Raw genomic sequence first — 18,397 nt, 5'->3', positions numbered from 1 at the left:
CAAACTAGTTGCAGCATGGTTCCAAAGAGTCGGTCTTATGGAGAAAAATCGGCTAGAAATTCCACAGAAACACGTCACGTAACAGTATAAACACCATTTTTAACTCATTGTCTATGGTTAATAAAACAGAACAATATATTTCAATTTTACAACGTAAAACGTGTGGTGTTCTTTTGTCGTGAATGGAACCGAAAAGTGTTTGACCCTGCAATGTTAGGTATTCATATTGAAGTATATAAGGGATGAGAAAACTTACTTGGCAATAACAGATCTGGTGCGATGCGCGAGTCTTGCCCACCTCTCCTCGTCTTGCCTCAACAGCGCAGCAGCCTCTGGCGCCAGCGCGGCGCTGGGCACGCGCTCGCTGAGCCCCGCCTGCGTGCCCACGGCCCACGCCCGCGCCCAGTCCGTGATGGCCAGCTCCACGGGAGCCGTGCCCGACTCCGCCTCCGCGTGGATGTGCTTCAGGATCGTCAGCAGGTATACTGCCAACTAAAGGACCAGCAATAGTTATGGTAACAGTAGGAAACAAAAGAGTTCAGATAATAAGATTAGTGGCCACTAGTAAGAAAAGAGATCTTATATGTCAATTATAGGCAAGGGTTTGCGATGCCTTGGTTATGCCACTTGGTGCGTCGGACTCAAAGGCTAAAAAGGCTCACCTTAAACTTATCAGTCTGTCTAATTAAACATGATTTCACAATGTCAATCAGCTCTATTAAAAACAGAAGAGATTTTTCTATAAAAGAATAGATCTTCAAAGCAATAAATTGAGTCTAGGTATTTCTTATGAGCCTTTGGTAGAGAACGAAGCCGTTATTACCTTCCTAAGATGCGCGGGGTCAGACGGCGTGAGCACGTGCAGCACGGGCGCGGGCGCGTGGTACAGCGCGCGCAGCAGCGCCGCCTGCAGCGCCCAGGCTCCTGGAGCAGGGGACGCCGCCCACCAGAACAACTCCTGCAGCGGCGTCGCCCAGTCCGCGCTGCTGCTCACCCACCACTTGGGCCGAGACGCGTTTGATCCGCTCACGGCTGGGGTGAATAAAGTTTTGCGTTTAGTAATAATATTTCAAGATTTGTCCTGAGATTGTGGTTGGATGATAATCATCATTCAATGATTTTTTAAGGTCGAAATACGGTATACTGTAATAGCCTCTTTATCGTCCCACTGCTGGGCACAGGCCTCCTCTCACACGGGGAAGGAGAAGAACATGAAAAAATAAGGAACAATGAGATTTTTTTCGTCTTAAATCGAGACAAACATCACAAACGAGACCGAGCTGCGGCTGCATGAATGTTGCAATTCAGTACATAAAGTGGAATCAGATGGCTAATTTGACAATTATGATTCAGTTCTAAAAATTCTATTGTTTACAATCAGTAGTATTTACTAGACTCACCGAGCAGCATGGTAGACAGCAGCCGGTCGAACAACTGCGCGTCATCATCGAGCGGCTCCCGCGGCGAGTGCGTGAGCAGGAAGCTGACGGCGCGGGTGACGGTGGCCAGGTGCCGCGCCGCCAGCTCGCCGCGCTCCGCCCGCGCCGCGCCCTCGCCGCCCAGCGACACCGCCGACGACAGCACTGCAACCATTATATGTATACCATTTAATGTACACCATTATGTATTACCCATAGGGGTAATACTTATATAATGGTACTTCCTTATATACTACCCCTATATACTCCCTTATGTACTTCCCCTATTTACCCCCTTATGTACTACCCCTATGTACTTCCTATGTATCCCATTTTCATAATTTACAACATTATGTAGCAGTTAACAGTTTCCAGTTTTCAAGGGGAATTTCCGTTGTTTGTAATGATTCTTTTATGGCGTTCTAATTCTCGCATATTTTTATGATATTTACTTTATGCATTTTTTTTATAATTACGTATTTTATTGTTTCTTTGTGCTAATCGACACATATTAACCCGATATACAGGAGTAGTTGTGAATGCCTACCGGTGGTGAAGTAGTTGTGCCTGTTGGTGGTGGCGTAGGAGGCGTGCAGCCGCTCCTCGAGGTGGTCGAGCTGCGCCAGGAACAGCGCCCGCTGCGCCGCCCGCGCCGCCGCCGCCGCGCCCGCCCCGCCAGACCACTCCGCGTACGTTAGCAGGTGGTGCAGCTCCGAGATCGTCTGAAGACAGGGAACACATTCCAATTACTTAATACACAATTCAAGTCACTTTGGAAAAAAACTCCAAGAAAAATGTCTGTCTATTACTGTTATGAAGCAAAAGAGAGTCTAAAACCAGCCAAATAGGAATCGGACACACGCATTTCGAGTTTTTTACAAACATATAAACGGCAAAAAAAAACCAATGTTGAATAAGAATCCTCAAAAAAAAAATATTGTTTTCGAAATTTATTACACTATACATATATACATCATCAGTGACATCAGTCTGATTAACGCAATTCATGAGAGACAGCTTGGTGACAGAGGCACGGATAGACTACAAACAAACGGTAAAAGGCTTACGTACTTAACCTTAAACCATTTTAACCTTTGAGATGTGAATTAACAACCTCGTCCTTGTTTGGACAACTTAGTAAAATACTACGTATTATTACTAAGATGTTTTTCTACAAACCTGCATACTATGTTGTGACGACAGCGCCTTGATAGCGACCCGGTTGAGCAGCTCAAATAGATCCTCCAGCAACAAGTCCCGACCCTCGAACGTGGTGTCCGGCATCTCTCCCACAGCGCGAATAGACCGCACTACCACCTCCACTAGGGCTATCTCGTTTAGAATCTTCAGCGATGCCTGTAAGTAACAATTATAGGAATGGATTTTTATATGGATTTAAATACCTATACATAGATTTTGAAAACCCATTGTACAAAGTCACAAGGATTCTATCTTGTCCTGGAATGTGATTCTTACAGAAATTATTATTGTAATCCGAAGTCTTCTGAGGCTGCCCTGCTCAGATTAGGCTTTTTGTAGGACAGAAAATCAAGCTATTTTTGTAGTACATTATGTTTTGGACGTGTGCGTTGCACTATTGCTATCAGTGTTATATTTTTCTTCTATGTAGAATCGGTCACCAATTTATCGGAGTGGGCTGGAAACTTTCTTGTAACAATGTTTTGTGAGTGTGATGTAGGCGTACCTTGTCGATGATGCGCCGCGCCAGCAGCGTGATGTTGTGCGCGAGCGGCACGTCGGCGAGGCAGCACGGCAGCAGCGCCAGCAGCGCCGGGCTGCGCTGCAGCGCCTCCTCCGACACGTCCGTCCAGATGTCGTCCTGGCATCACAACATTGTAATATAATCATCTATTTCGTTTAAACAAATATAATAATAATTGTTAATAAAATATATAATTATATCTGCATTATCTTACGCCAGCGGTTTCGTCCAAACCTACTTCTCAGACACGATTACAAAAATGCCTATATCCTTTCTCGACATATAGCCTATGTCTGGCCTAGCTAACACAGAAATATGTTTCAAATCGTTCTTGTATAAGCGCATTCATGTTAATCCAGTTTTTTTTTAATTTAAGGATATAGAAGAATTATCCAGACTTGTGTGTATTTGCTATTAAATTGCGTAGTAGACAATATATGATAAAGGAATTGGTTACTTACATCAAGTTGGTCTTCAAGCGGCACATCGCACTTGGTGAGTAGCGCGGCACATGCTGACGCCAGCTCCCACGAGCCTTCATATAGGGAGATCTATTACAAAAGTACACTGTCTAAGTAAGGCTTATTAAAATAGTATTCTACTAGTACATACTAAAATAAAATTAACTTACTGGGTGATTTAGCAGCTTGTAAAATCATGACTTTGTTAGTATAAATTGGATTCAAAATTGTCATGTAAATGCCATTAATCAAGATGTCTGTCAGTATACACCATGATGTGTACTACGCAGTGGTGCTGACCTGGTTGGCGAGGTGTATGTAGTAGTGCTGGTGCAGCAGCTTGCGCGCCACGTCGGGCGCGGCGCGGCGGGTGAGCGCGGCCAGCGCCCGCACGGCGGCAGCTCGCGCTCGGGCGCCGCGCTGGTTGCACAGCACCACCAGCGTCGACGCGCACACCGCGCCGCATGCCGCCTGCAATACACACAATTACTCCCTAGAAAAACTTATTCAACCCAGCTCTGGTGAACACTATACAACTCAGATACAACACACAAACATATTGGCGGATTTCAACATGATGAGTTTGTAAAATCTTGGAATGATGAATCAGTCTTTGAAGATTGATAGTCTATCAATCTTCAAAGACGAATTCATCATTCCTTTTTACATCGATCCTACTTTGTACATACAACCATCTTAGAATCAGCAGGAAGACGCGCGCCGACTTCACTAGATTTTCACTAGTTTCTGAGAGGGACAGCGCGAACGCAGTCCCTCACTACCAAAAATTACGCGTCCGAGTTATCCACATTAGGGATAATCGCAGGGGTCAACCCATCCGCAGTGCAATGGATGGACCTCGCCCTGGGGGAACCGCCTTCGTGATCACGGTATCCCCTACGCCAGGTAAGTATGAGTTCCCTACGGTACACAGCGAGGGTCGTTCAACGCCGGAGAATCTTAACACCGCGATACAGAAAACGACCCGAAATGTACAACGCCATCTATCGAGGGGTTTGGAACTTATACACAATGGCGGATAGAAGCATAAAAGTAACCCTCGCTCGGAGAGAGATAACAATAATGGTGCTATTGAATAACAATACCAGTGAAACGGGATAAAAATAGAAGGGTCGCCCATTTCAATTTCCAAATACAAGGAAAGATATAACAAGATTTATTTATTGTTGAGTATTGGTGGAAACAAAAACAAATTGCATTTTCTATAAGACTTTAGTAGTATTATCGGGATAACGGTTGTTTTATATAAAATACAAGAATAAACCAGTTTCAACAGGTGTGGAAAAAAACATGCTGGAATACATTATGTGTAACTTTACCTGCTGATGTTCATGGTCCGGCAGTAAGGCCAACGCGTGCCGTAACAGCAGAAGCAGTCCCTCACACGCCGACCAGCCTGACGCAGCACCCGCGCGGACACGACGCTGGAGACAAACCACGGTATACTTTATAGGAGAAACTGTATTATTGTTGAATTAAACAAGAAGAAAAATCTTTAATTAACTAGACTGAAAGTTAAGTCTAACTAATCAAATAGGTATTATGGTTTTGTATTAGGTATTCGTATAGGTTAAATATGGAAACTGTAAAATATATAAAAAGCTTATATTTCACGAAATATCAAGTACATCACAGAAGTAAGAAAATCAAGTGAATGAATCAATTTTTTTAATTTTAGTGAATAAATAATAATAATAAAAGCTATGTGTCTGTGTAGTACCTGATGGTATATCCCGCTGGTGTACAACTCGACAGTGGTATGGTTGACATCGTCGGCGTCCACCACGATGTAGTCGGTCAGCGCCTCGGGCGGCGGCTCCTTGTTCTCCGGCTGTGTACCCTCGTCAGCCGCCGAGCCTTCGCGCTCTGTTGTGCCGCTGCTCTCTAACAAACAAATACCAATGGTTATGTACACAAATTCGATCATTTCGACTTTGTACTGAACCTTCAAGCCTATCGCTATGGAATATATGGACTTACCAGCCGGTGTGTCCGAGTTCTCCGATGTGGAGGACACGGTGTGTTTTCTGAAAATAATAGGTAAATTATTACTTACGTTGTTCATAAGAACAATACGAATATTTAAAATGAGATTTCACGGTCTATTTTAGTAGTTTCTTAACCGCTATACTAAATAAAACGCATTACCTGCCTTCCTTAATCTGCGAGTTGATCTTAGACTTGAGTTGCTTGGTGGACTCAGTGCTGCCGCAGCTGCTGTCTATCCGGTCGTCGAGCTCGCGACTCTGCGCCTTATCCTTCAGGGAACTGAGACTGTTATCGTTCGACACGTCGTCGGTCGATGTGCTGGACACACTGGGTCTGTTCTCGTCTCTCTTCCTGACGCGTTTGGAAGGCCGCCGCTTCGTGGAGCTGGATGCGAACTCGCTCATCTCTTGCGTTTCAGATGTGAGTAGAAAGTAAAAGTTTGCTCGGGAATGTGTTACGAAGGTATCGCTAGCCTGATGAAATAAAGGTTTTAATAAAGTACCGAGTTTCAACTGAATTATGATGAATCGGTGAGAGATAAGGGTATTTTATTTGTAAGTGCGTGTAGATGAGGCTGTTGTTACCTGGTGCATGAGCAGCAGGAAGTCAGCGAGCGCGGCGAGGCGGCACAGCAGCGGCGGCGCGCCCACCAGCCCGCGCACCACGTCCACCAGCGCCGCGCTGCCCACGGCGTCCAGCGGACCGCACTCCGAGTTCAGGAACCGCTCCTGTATATAACCAAACAATGGCTACACTTTGCCACGCTGCGATCGATCGCATGTGGCCCGATGATTTATCGAGAGTTTCGTAACTTCAGCATGGGAAAACATGGTAGTTTGTAGTTGTTTGGACCTTGCAAGCCCGCAGCAGATGGTCGAGCAGCGCGCGGCGGCACATCTGCGTGTGGTTGCGCGGCGCGGCGCGGGTGCAGTGCAGCACAGCGCGTATGTACAGTAGCAGTACCTTGCAAGCCCGCAGCAGATGGTCGAGCAGCGCGCGGCGGCACATCTGCGTGTGGTTGAAGGCGCGGCGCGGGTGCTCGTCGCGCAGCAGCGCCCGCACGCAGCACAGCGCCAGCGCCCACGCCGACCCGCGCACCGTGGCGCGGCCTCCGTTCTGCTCCGTCTCCCACGTCAGCTCCTGAAACACAGAGCCACTGCTACACTCCACCTGCTACACTCCACGTAGTACCCACTGCGCGCGACCGACGGATAACACCGCCGCGGCTACGCGCCCGCGCGTCGCCGAGTGCCAGCGCGGGACGCGATTTCGCTTTCACTCAGCCATTACAAGGCGGAGTCTCTGGCCAACCTAACGGTTACGCGCGCCCCTCGTTGTGGCGCATAATGGCTAGTTACATTTACTTATAATATTAAATTATATTCAAATATTATTCTCCAAAACTGTCCTTATTGAAAAGCCCTCGTCAACAAAATAAAACGATTTTTGCAACACAACAGACAGACTCAGTGTGAATTTGACAAGCGTTAAAACAAAGAAACAGGGCGGAAACACCATAGTTACCTCTTCAGTGTCGAGATGCCTCCAGGCGTTGGCGAGCAGCACGAGCAGCTCGGGCTGCAGCAGCACGGCGTCGGTGCGCGCCGCCAGCTGCACGCTGTCGCCGCAGATCGTCAGCAGCGAGCTGCTGCACGCCTCGTCCAAGATCACCTGCTCAACATGTACCAAGTGCATAAACTTTTTATATTGAACAAGTAAGTAAAGGTAAGTCAGTTTTAGCCAATGTAATACCAAGGCAAATTACAAATCATGGATGCTATTTCGGCACTTAAAAAAAAATTAGTAGTAATATTTTCAATCGATAAAGTTTTAAGAGACTTAAAATTTCACATTACAAAACGTGGTGTTCGTCCATTTTCTGTACTTGAGGAGACTTTCAAAAATGCGAGGCTAGCGTTTTTTTTTTGGTATGGACAATTTGGGAAAAGGGCAAGGCGCAAAAGAGAAGGATTTATGTCTGTTTTAGTGTTCGTACCTTAAGGAGATGATGGGACACGCGGCAGGCGGGCGCAGCCAGCACGGTGAGCAGCATGTCGGGCGCCGCGTCGCTGTACAGCATGCTGTGCAGCCGGTTGTCCACCCGACACGCCCGCAGCAAGATGCCCAGGGCCGTCGCCTGCTCAGCGGCACTGCCTTCCAGTTCTACCACCTACACGTAACATTTATTGCTATTATTATATAACACTACGAAGGTTTGTCTTACATGAGCTTATCAATTTGGGCATTTGAAAATGATGATACCTAATCATAAAAATTCTTGTTTTTAAAACATTATATAGGTTTATTAAATATTGTTTTTTATAGGTATATAAAAACTGAACAAAAGATTGAAGATCAAACTTTTAAAAAGTTCGACTTTCATAAAAATTTAAGCTAAAAGAAGGCGCCCGACCTACTGACATAAATATAGCATCTCCACTGATTTCTTTCTTGCCTAAAACACTAAGATAAATTAATACTGACCCTAGCATACAAGTAGAGCAGCACATCAGGTCCGCCCAGCATGTATATAGCGGGCGTGAGGCCGCGGTGTCTGCTAGCTAGCGGCGCGGCTGTCCACGTGGTGAACAGCGTCTCGGGGATGGACGAGCCCGCGCCGCCGCTCGCGGCACCTGATGCTGATGCTGACATCAGACCTGCTGACGAGGCTACGCGACCGGCGAACACTAAGGAACATACAAATTTCAAATGAGTGTGTATACCACAGTTGCTATTAGAAAATGTTAACTGAGAGAATTCCCTAGCATGGAATTTTATAACTTTCACTGATAGCAATAGAACACTGAATAGGCCTACGATGTAGTATCCTCGTGTACTGAAATGCCACTATATTTTCGAGTTACTTTTTCGGCATATTATACGATATATTATCAGTAACGTTTGCGTATTTGGATGATGGACTACTTTCATCAATCAGTGTTATATTGCAATGAGTTTTATTCAATTTACCTGTGGGTAGCGCAACTGTCTGATGGTATAAATTCATGATGTTGGGCGCACTTGCAGAGAAGGTGAGCAGCAAGTTATCATGTAGCTCCCGTAATGTTGTCGTCGATATTTCAAATACCTGCAATTAACCCGAAGATTAGCCAACTGAACCGAAGTTATATATCAAACAGCCTATTGACAAGTTCGTTACCTGATCCCAGTCGATGTTGGAGTCTAGTACATTAGGCGTCAGTATCAGTGGATAGTTCGGTGATTCACATCGCACCTGAGTAAAAAAGAATTAAAAGTTAATACATTTTATGTAGATTGTATATGTTCACTTTGTTATTATTTAGTTGGTTAGATTTAACGTGCAGTATTTCAAAATCAAATGTTTTTATTTCAAATAGGCCTTTGCAGGCTTCTATGAAACGTCATACTAATTGCACGGTTCCAAAAAGTTTTAAGGTTATATTATATTGGGTTAGTACCGCTAAGCAATGCCGCGATTGACCCATCCGTGACTTGATGTAACCTAGCAGACTAGAGTACCTGGGTATATGGCACCTACCTGGCAGGCGTGGTCAGGCCCGTGTGCGGTGAGGTGCAGCGCGGTGTACTGCGTGAGCACGGCGGAGCGGTACAGCGATGCACCGGCCATGTGGTATGCGCCGGCGCCGGTACCACCCGGGCAAGCATGCCCCAGCAGCACTACCGTCGGTGTCACCTTGCGGACTAGGATACCTGACAACGTTACACAATAACGTTAAGATTCATTCATGAGATTAAAAACTGTGAAATGCTAAATTAACGTCATGAACGTGCAACAACCTCTAAAAACCTTGAAAAAAAATGAAAAAGGGTTTCAGATCCACAAAAAGGACAAGAAGGAGCCAACCCGTATGTAAATGTAAACAGTTCATGACATAAATAAAGTGATATTAAAAAAAAATCCTTACCTTGAACTGGCAGCGTTACTACTTCACACTCGTAGCCGTTTACATAAAGTGTCACCTACGAAACAAAATCACATGTCACTAATTGTCTTTAAACAATAAATAATTCCCATAACATGTAAACCTCTATACCTGCACATAAATATGTCGCTTATAGACGAGCTCCTTAACATTTAGAGCGACGCATGTCCACTGTCGCGCGGGCATGTCGGTGGTGACGCGGGCCTCGCTCACGATGCGGTTCAGACCAACCTCCGGACGGGTTAGACGGAATGTGAATGTGCCTGAAAAGAACGATACACAATTTTATTAAAAAACTTATTCAGTATATTTTTTTATAACGGCATTTATTTTTCTTATGTGTGAGATTTTTTGGCCAATTACGATGGTATTTATATGGCAAACCATGTCGATGCAATTAGGGTGTCAATTATAATTATGGTTTACGAGCATACCTGTGTTAGTATCGAGCCAGGTGTCCAGCATGAGCGACTCGTGTCCCACCGACACGATGTGCGAAAGTTCGGTCGGCTTGCTGGACGCTTCCTTCTTAGGAGACTTCTTTTGTTTGGCTTCTGTGTCTGATGACTCGTCGTTGAACTCGTCTGTGCCGTCTGTAAAATACATAGATAATAGTTATTTGTTATACAAGAGTGCAAAGTTGCTTTTTAACCGCGGGCTCAATTTTGATGACCGAGCAAGCGAAGGATTCTAAAATTAAAACACGAGCGTTTCAATAATTAGAATCCTGAGCGATAGCGAGGGAATCAAAAGAGCACAAGCTGAAAAATCTTTGCACTCGAGTGCAACACGTAACTTTTCATCCCACCTCATCGAGGAAATTTAAAAACAAAATGGCGCGCACATATGAGTATCAAATTAAAAAGAAGTACCTATTAAAGTTCATTTATTTGAAAACTCAGTTTAAAAATGAAACGAGGTCAAAAACCTATGTAAAAACAATAATAAAAATTACTTAATTAACTGAATAATTATTTTAAACAGTATTTTATTTGTTGAATATGTATTTGTTTGAAAAGTCTTATCAAGATTGTCACAAATGGAGTATTGCACACGATGTTCTAAATTCAAATCACTTTGCCGCTCTAGACTCTAGAGGATAAAAACGGCTTTTGCGCTCAGATATCAAAGGGTAAAACTACTCTTTCCGAGATGGTGGGATGAAAAATTCTTTTAACATGTATAATTATTTATTTTATTCTATAATATAAAAATGAATCGCAAAATGTGTTGGTAAGCGCATAACTCAACAACGCCTGGACCAATTTGGCTAATTCTTTTTTTGTTGTGTTTGTTATAGTCAGGAGAAGGTTCTTATGAATAAAATAGGGTAAAGTAGAGAAGTCAGTTGACGAGAGCGAAGCCGCGGGCAAAAGCTAGTATGTAGTTATATAAAAATGAATTGCCGTAGGTGACAATACCAGCAGCCCATCGTTAAGAGCGATCTCTTCTACACAATCTTTGGAGGGATAGTGACGAGAATTAATATATTCTAAGTTAGGCAAAGTGGACACTGGGCTCTTATAAATAAAGACGATTTTAATTGTATTTGAGTTAAAAACTAGTTTTTTTTATCACATTTTGTTGATTAATTTGCGTCAAGCGAGTCTGTAAAGTGGTGGAAGCATATTGCATTTGAGCACGTACCCCAGTGGTCAGCATCGGGCGTGGCGTGCTGCTGGTGCAGCCACAGCACGAGCGCGAAGCCCGCCAGCCACGGCGCCCAGCCCGCGCCCTCCACGCCAACCCGCACCGCGTGGCACGACCAGCACGACTTTATACCTGACACACCACATACACCATCGTTAATAGGTAGGTAAGACAAGTACCTAAAATGATACGCATCGATTTTTTCGCTGTGTGTGTAAACAATAGCTAGTAGACGTAAATAATATGTTACCAGCTCTAAGATGTGATTCATGGAATTTCTTGGCGAGGTTCTCAGCGTGATGACTCTGCGATGTCGTAGAGTTCACTACCAAGTAACTTAGTTCTTCCGCTAAGGACTGTATGCCATCTGAAAATAGTAACCATCACAATTAACTAAGATCACTATTAAAAATTCTTTAGGACCTGGAACTTTCAACAGCCGTCAGCATATGAACTCTAGAAATAAGCTACTGCCTGTACACCGTTACATTGTTTTAGCGAAACAGTTATTCCATAAAAATAGAACTCTATACGGACAATATTTTTTTTTACTTATTTTTTTGATCTAAAATGCCAAACGAGCTTTACTCGTGATATCTATTATGATTCTTTATGATTATGTTTTTTTCTATTAGGATTTTTGGGATTAAAACGATAAAAAAGCACACTTACCAGTATTATCAGTATCAACCGGGAATGTAAGTATACAGTCAGGCGTATTATACGTCGCAGTGGACACAAGGCGATGTAACGCCCCCAGCAGCATGCTGAGCGGCGGATTTTCTGCTGTGAACAGCTTGAGAAACGCTGCTAGTTCCGCCGGCTCTATGCTCTGAGAGCCCAGCACGTGGATCAGCTCGAGAATGCTGCGTTGGAGGTCTGTTGAGAGAGAAATATGTCTTTTAGTTAGAATACTCATGAATCGGTATATGATGCGGAAGAATGAGGAAGGCTTGTGAGAAAGGTTTACAACATGAATGTGGATCCATATTTCTTTGATTATCCCCTAGTCGAAGGGGATAATATTTATAGTAGAATGGGATGGCCAATGGATTGTGTGAAAGTCCGTATGGTTTGAAAAAATAATACTTGTGGGATGACGCAGATAGAAGAGTATAGGCGAAGAGCACATGCTGTTCCACTATAAATAAAATTGTGATAAAGGCAGGAGAAGGATGGTGAGAAATGAGGTGTTAGCAAAAACATTGAATTTAGTTAGGTATGCTATACCTTCAAGGCGGTCATCCTTAGCAGCGAGCAGCCTGGCGGGCGCGGGCGCGAGCAGGCGCGCGAGCAGCGGCGAGTGCATGGGCCGGGCGCGCGCCAGCGCCGCGCCCACGCGCCCGCACCACGCGCGCGCCACGCCCACGCCCAGCCGCCACGACGAACCGTTTGTACCACCCTGCTCCTTGCTGCCCACTAGTCTGTACAACAACATGTACTACGCTACAGAAGCTATCTTCCCATCCTAACACCAAAGAATACAAACTTTTGTGACAAGCGAATAAGAAACAAACAATTGAATTGATTTTGACCGTCATCTGACACAGTAACAGTGATCGACGGATAAATGCGGCCTATGCGATACAAATGCAAATGTTAGTTTGATTGTTTGTTTATTTACATTTTGAAGGAGAAAAAACGTAATATTTAAATAATTTAGTAAGCAAAATATTTCAATAAATTATGCTAATATCATAAACCAAAATACAAATTTTCTAGACTAATCTGTTTATTGCGTAATATACACGCAAGTCTAGTGCTGCAAACATCCTTATAATAATAACTGCTTCGTTGTTCAAAACATCATTAAACCAGTAAGTTATTCGACTTAGTTAAATCAGCAGACTACGTTAAATATAACTAAAAATGCATTTTGATTTCGATTTTCTAGAAACTGAGTTCATATTAACATTTTCGTATCGTAAATATTGTAGAGCCTGACATGCCAGGTACACTACCGATATAATAATTCTATTATGCATAGGTGTCTAAAATCTGGTTTGAAAATTATTTTAAAGTACAAAATCTATAAAAAAAACTCATTCATCCACTTTAAATACCTACTAAAATATTCCACTTGTAAGCCAATTTAATTAAATACATATTATTGACTTGAAAATTGTTAACAAAATTATTATTGCATGCAATGTTACTAAATATAGAACTTTAAGCTACTATATTGAATATTCTGCAACTTGAAATGGGTTTTTTTTAAGTAGTTTTATAGTTACCGGCACGGATATTAGGCTCTCGGCTGAAGAGTGGGGATCGCTTTGCGCACCCGTACGCATAAGGCAATAAGGCAGTAAATCGCTTCTGCGCAGGTGAAGGTCATGGCTCGATATCCGTGCTGATAACTTTACCTAATATGAAAATTCGTATCCGACACGTCTCCGACCTGGCATACTAGACAGATTTAAACACAAGTAACTAGAAATATGTGATGAGTAGTAGAATAAGGTGATGCGTACTTGTCGATGAGCTGCGTGAGTATGTCGACGACGATGACGCACAGCTCGGGGTGCGCCAGCTCGCCGCTCTTGCTGTACTCGCCGCACTCCGCGCTCAGCTCGCCCGACGGCAGCGAGATGCCTGACCAACAACATAACTACAGGCACTATACACTATACAAACTTATGGTAAACTACAGCTGTTGGCTGATCTTAATGCCATGACAACAATTGTGTAACACTTTGCCCGCATCTACGTTATGAATAACATCAAAACAAAAACACAACAAGTGTTTAGTTTGTCTTATTATATAAGGCAACCGAACCAGCAACTTAAAGTTTTAACACATAAAAATGCGAATAAAAACACGTGGGTCGCACTATTTTAAAATTAGGAAGATAGATACGTAGACGATAACACGAGTCATTTGTTTTTTATCTCCAAAAAGTTTACCTTCGAAATCGAAACTGGTCGGGCTCTCCATAATGGCACTACACATTCCGCTGTATCAGTTTTCACAAAAAATCACAGACAAAAGGTTTTGTATTAAAGCTTTACATGTTAAAGTTGAAGTGTTTTCGGGTCTTACGAGTAGAAAAGATACCGGTATGTCGGCATGCGGGGAGTCACTGACCAGTGACCACGCACTAGAGCTAGGTGCGGACGAACTAGTAGGTGGCCAAACTTTGGTGTTATGTAAATGATGGAGTCTGCTACAACTGCTTCACATGCTTTAGTTGCGGAAAGCCTTCGCTCGCTACAACTACACTATTCCGAGTAGTAGAAGTGCTCAGAATGGACTGCGTGTGATTATTTGTTTGTGTAAGTAGCAAATATAACTATCACGCTTTTTAAAGCTTTACACTTGTAAAGCTTTCATTTGAATGTCGTTCTCTAGTTGAATAAATCGTAGTAGTATCGAATGAAGGCGAAACTTATGTATTTATTTGTAAAAAATAATAAATATGCTTTAGCATATTAAATAATAATATGTGAATGTGTTTATTCTTATGTTTACATATTTATGGCAACAAGTTTTTGAGAGGTTTTACCTTGTGTTTTGATGCAAGAATGCAGACTAGTTGCCATGTTCAAATGTTGTAATAAGAAAATATGTGTGTGTAAATATAACTTATTACCTGAGGATATAGTAGACATGGAGCCAGACAGTTTCCTGGTCCTGTACAGCGGAGGCACATCCAATTTGCCCACTTCCACATCCGCCTGTATAATAAATACAGATTTATTTGTTTGTTTACATAATGAGATATCTAAAGGTAAACTAGGTTGCAGAGTGGTTCGACAGCAGGTGTTTAAAACGCCAAATCACGCCACTGAAAAAATACATAAATTTTTGCGGGCTATCTGTTAGGTAACAAATTGAGGAAGTCAGAACAAAATTACCTAGGTAATTTATATGTATTTGTAACGACTGGGCGTGATTTGCAGCATATTTTAATGTACTGCTGGTAGGTATAAAAAAAGACAAAACGTTATGTCTTGCGTACAACATTTTCTGTGTTGCATCATTCAATAGATTTTTTGGCTTGTGAATTGTCTGATATTTTTATTATAAAGCTATTCATTGTACGCGTTTAAATTCCAAATTGTACGCTTGCACGTGGAGCAACACGGGTATTATAAAGACTTTTTGTTCCGAAAATCCAAATTTGCATAGAGCGGGAAATTAGATCTAATAAATAATTATGTATCTGCTGCCAGATTATATTGAATGCAGGAAATAAGTATGCGGCTCTATCGTGCAATATATAAGTTTGTTTTTAAAAATAAGCAAAGCTCTGAAGCTCCTAAATTATGAGTCACTTTTAAAAATGTTGTGTAACTCGTCATTTGGGCCCACGCCTATGTCTCGTTAGTAATTTACCGCTCAAATCAGCGCCATCATCACAGCGCGGTTGATTACAAAATAACGTTAGATAATCGTAAAAGTACAATGTACTTTCGACAGCATTTGAGTTATCTTTTATGAATGACCTGAGATGATGAGTTTGAACTGAGAGGTTGAACTCTTGGTGATCTTAATTATATACTTAAGCCTTCCTCGTGGACCCATTTTGGAAACCGCATGATAATACATATATCGGCAGTTGTGAGTTCACCTATCCTGGATAGACAGAGGCGGAGGACTTTTACATATGTATGTATGTATGTAGTGACGTACTGACCTCGTAGCCCTCATCGGGTCGGCTGGAGTAGGGCTCGCTGTGCTCGCTGGCGTAGGGCCCCGCCACGCTGTCCTCGCTGGAGGAGCACTCGGCGGAGCTGCTGCCCGACGCGCACAGCAGCGGCGGCACCTGCCCGCACACTGCACTTTGTCAATATCGCATGCCACACAACACCACTACAACGAACTTCAATCTTAATTGTTAGTCAATAGAGTTCACTTAGAATTTCCACTTCCTTAATCATTGTCATCCTCCGAGTCTTTTCCCAAGTAAGTTGGGGTCGGCTTCCAGTCTAACCGGATGCAGCTGAGTACCAGTGCTTTACAAGGAGCAACTGAATTTCCACTTCCTTAATATTGGCTACTAAATCAATCTTAGATGATAGAACTTGCGCCATGACGCAGTACGGAACAGAACTCAATGGGACGGTTATTATCCAATCTAGCGTCCTGTGGCACCCATCAAGTTAACTGTGTATCTATCTAACTGTCACTTTATATTCGTATACAAAGCATGAGTTTAGTTTGGTGCAGCTGCACTGGTCAATAGTTTCCTGATCAATTACTCTGTTAACATCCTTATACATGGTTTAATCACTTTCAAATGTCTGAAACACTGTGTGTATATGTCACATAATGTAAAACCAATAGAAACGTCCATTGGTTATATTAAACTGTACAGTTTGGTAATATACACTCCCACAACCTTCGGAATATTTTGGTGTTAGCTGGAGCGAAAGCGAAGCCTTGCAAGTTTAGCTGAACTTGACATATAAGCATATAACTAATGACACGAGTGGTACTTAACTATTTTCGTCAATTAATACTTTTAGTGAAAAAGTATTAAAGAAAATAGTTTTCAAAAAATTAAGTGTATTCTGCTGTTCGATATTATTTTTTTACTATTATAATATTGTGTATATTATGTATTGTTAATTGTAACAATTAACAATATCGAACAACAGAAAGCACTTAGTATCAAATGTCAGCTCGAAATAAAAGTACCTAATGATGTTTAAAGATTAAAAAAAGGCTTATTTATAATCGATATTGTATTCATTAATATTTTGTTATAGTTGTCTTGGATGTTTTCTCACGTGTGATAGGTACTCTATGGCTTTGGCAAATATTCATCACATGGCAGATCACACTGATTACAGTTACAGCTTATCAGTGTAATCTAATAATTATTTATTCATTCACTAATAGCTTCCAAACCATTAGCATTCATTGACGTCATAGTATTCTAATCTAGCGGATATATGGCTGATCATTAAAGCTTTCACAGGTATTTAAAAATGCAAGGAAGAACGAGCTATAATATTATTATCACTTATACAAAACTTTTTAATCACTGTTACTGTTTATTAGGTAATTACTTAAAAAACGAATACTGTTTTTTAGGAAAACGTAGACAGTCAAGAAGTTCCTACAGTGTGGAATCTATCGAATATACATTTGATCAAAAATATGCACAAGGCAATAAATGAAAGTTTGGCCTCGATTTACAAGCTTTTATTTTGCATAAAATTGCAGAAAGCGTATTCTGCATAAATATCTCATTGATATAAACTTAATCATTTCCAAAAAAAGTTGAGAATGTTATTTTTTTTCTGCGGCTGGCGTTTTATCCTAGTTTTATCTAGAACAAGTAGGAATTACCTATGTTGAGCAGTTTACTATCCTGAACAATTATATTATTTATTGGTAAAAAAATAAATTCCCATAGTGCAAAACAACAGTTATGACATAAAACAACAGTTATGAATGAGTCAGGGAGGCAAACAGCCTTCGTATTCTCTGGTATCGTACAGTCGAGGTGTACCGACCGCAAGGAAACCCGATATTCTTCACCTACATCAACGTGACCCATCACTCCTGATAGTTACAATTCATTTAACGCGTAGACGACTAGTGGCATACTCCGACATCGTCAGTTCCATAATATCAGATCAAGCAAGGGTAGATTTTGCAATAAATATCTATGTAAATAAACTTATTTCTATTCAAAGTTAGGCTCGGAAATTTATTTGCTTGCTAAGTAAACTGGAAATTATGCTAAGAAACCAACTTATAGTGGAACTTATGGCACTGTAATAGAGAAGTTTATTCAAAAAGCGCGCAGAAGATGTTCTACCTGATGTGACGCAGTCCCGGCTCGCAGATAGCTCCATAATTACTCCGATTAGTCACACACACATACACATAATCACACACTAGTAGAGTCCTATTAGACAATTGAGTATCAATAATGAGCTAGTTAATAATAACGAGCGCGATGTATGCATCTGAGTGCAGTGTCGACGGCGGCGTAGCGGCTAATGACTGATTCTAGCTTGTCAACTTGTAAAGCACCACTAATAGACTAATCTACGCTCTAGTGTTTTGGGGCGGAGCGGTCAAGTGAGAGTTGTGGCAGAGTAGCCTGCCGTTTGTGTTTAGTAGGAGAAGCTAACAAAAATGTATACAATTTTCTTTTTTTTTAATAATAATATTTGTTGCTCTGAGTTTGCGCAAAAAAACCTGTACACAAATCCATTCGAATCAGGAAGCATTCGGAATTCCAATAT

At 42.1% G+C, this 18,397-nt stretch overlaps 1 protein-coding gene and 1 non-coding gene across 4 annotated transcripts in view; both read right to left on the bottom strand.

Moving 5' to 3' along the window:
* Positions 1-18,397, bottom strand: part of Mv (mauve) — a 43,914-nt gene that overhangs the window by 10,790 nt on the left and 14,727 nt on the right. For 2 of the 3 annotated variants that reach the window (XM_064037658.1, XM_064037659.1), the window contains exons 10-40: positions 15,829-15,957; positions 14,782-14,866; positions 13,663-13,783; positions 12,419-12,612; positions 11,861-12,067; positions 11,439-11,555; positions 11,186-11,320; positions 9,973-10,131; positions 9,650-9,801; positions 9,521-9,575; positions 9,133-9,305; positions 8,773-8,847; positions 8,583-8,700; positions 8,097-8,299; positions 7,609-7,782; positions 7,137-7,283; positions 6,576-6,752; positions 6,197-6,340; positions 5,772-6,085; positions 5,604-5,650; positions 5,344-5,507; positions 4,943-5,047; positions 3,903-4,073; positions 3,773-3,787; positions 3,603-3,692; positions 3,124-3,258; positions 2,598-2,774; positions 1,966-2,140; positions 1,401-1,583; positions 824-1,032; positions 257-492 (exon numbers count right to left, since the gene is read on the bottom strand). In XM_064037658.1, the coding sequence (XP_063893728.1) occupies positions 257-492; positions 824-1,032; positions 1,401-1,583; positions 1,966-2,140; positions 2,598-2,774; positions 3,124-3,258; positions 3,603-3,692; positions 3,773-3,787; positions 3,903-4,073; positions 4,943-5,047; positions 5,344-5,507; positions 5,604-5,650; positions 5,772-6,085; positions 6,197-6,340; positions 6,576-6,752; positions 7,137-7,283; positions 7,609-7,782; positions 8,097-8,299; positions 8,583-8,700; positions 8,773-8,847; positions 9,133-9,305; positions 9,521-9,575; positions 9,650-9,801; positions 9,973-10,131; positions 11,186-11,320; positions 11,439-11,555; positions 11,861-12,067; positions 12,419-12,612; positions 13,663-13,783; positions 14,782-14,866; positions 15,829-15,957 (4,586 nt within the window). The remainder of the gene's footprint in view (positions 1-256; positions 493-823; positions 1,033-1,400; positions 1,584-1,965; positions 2,141-2,597; positions 2,775-3,123; positions 3,259-3,602; positions 3,693-3,772; positions 3,788-3,902; positions 4,074-4,942; positions 5,048-5,343; positions 5,508-5,603; positions 5,651-5,771; positions 6,086-6,196; positions 6,341-6,575; positions 6,753-7,136; positions 7,284-7,608; positions 7,783-8,096; positions 8,300-8,582; positions 8,701-8,772; positions 8,848-9,132; positions 9,306-9,520; positions 9,576-9,649; positions 9,802-9,972; positions 10,132-11,185; positions 11,321-11,438; positions 11,556-11,860; positions 12,068-12,418; positions 12,613-13,662; positions 13,784-14,781; positions 14,867-15,828; positions 15,958-18,397) is intronic. The other variant, XM_064037660.1, reaches the window with a different exon arrangement.
* LOC126054582 (U1 spliceosomal RNA) lies at positions 4,353-4,516 on the bottom strand. The gene has a single exon (XR_007510993.1). It is a non-coding gene; the product is annotated as a U1 spliceosomal RNA (small nuclear RNA).

The sequence above is a fragment of the Helicoverpa armigera genome, chromosome 13 (assembly GCF_030705265.1).
Source record: "Helicoverpa armigera isolate CAAS_96S chromosome 13, ASM3070526v1, whole genome shotgun sequence".
NCBI lineage: Eukaryota > Metazoa > Arthropoda > Insecta > Lepidoptera > Noctuidae > Helicoverpa > Helicoverpa armigera.
The sequence above is the reverse complement of the archived record's forward strand: the minus strand, read 5'-3'. Positions and strand labels throughout refer to the sequence as shown.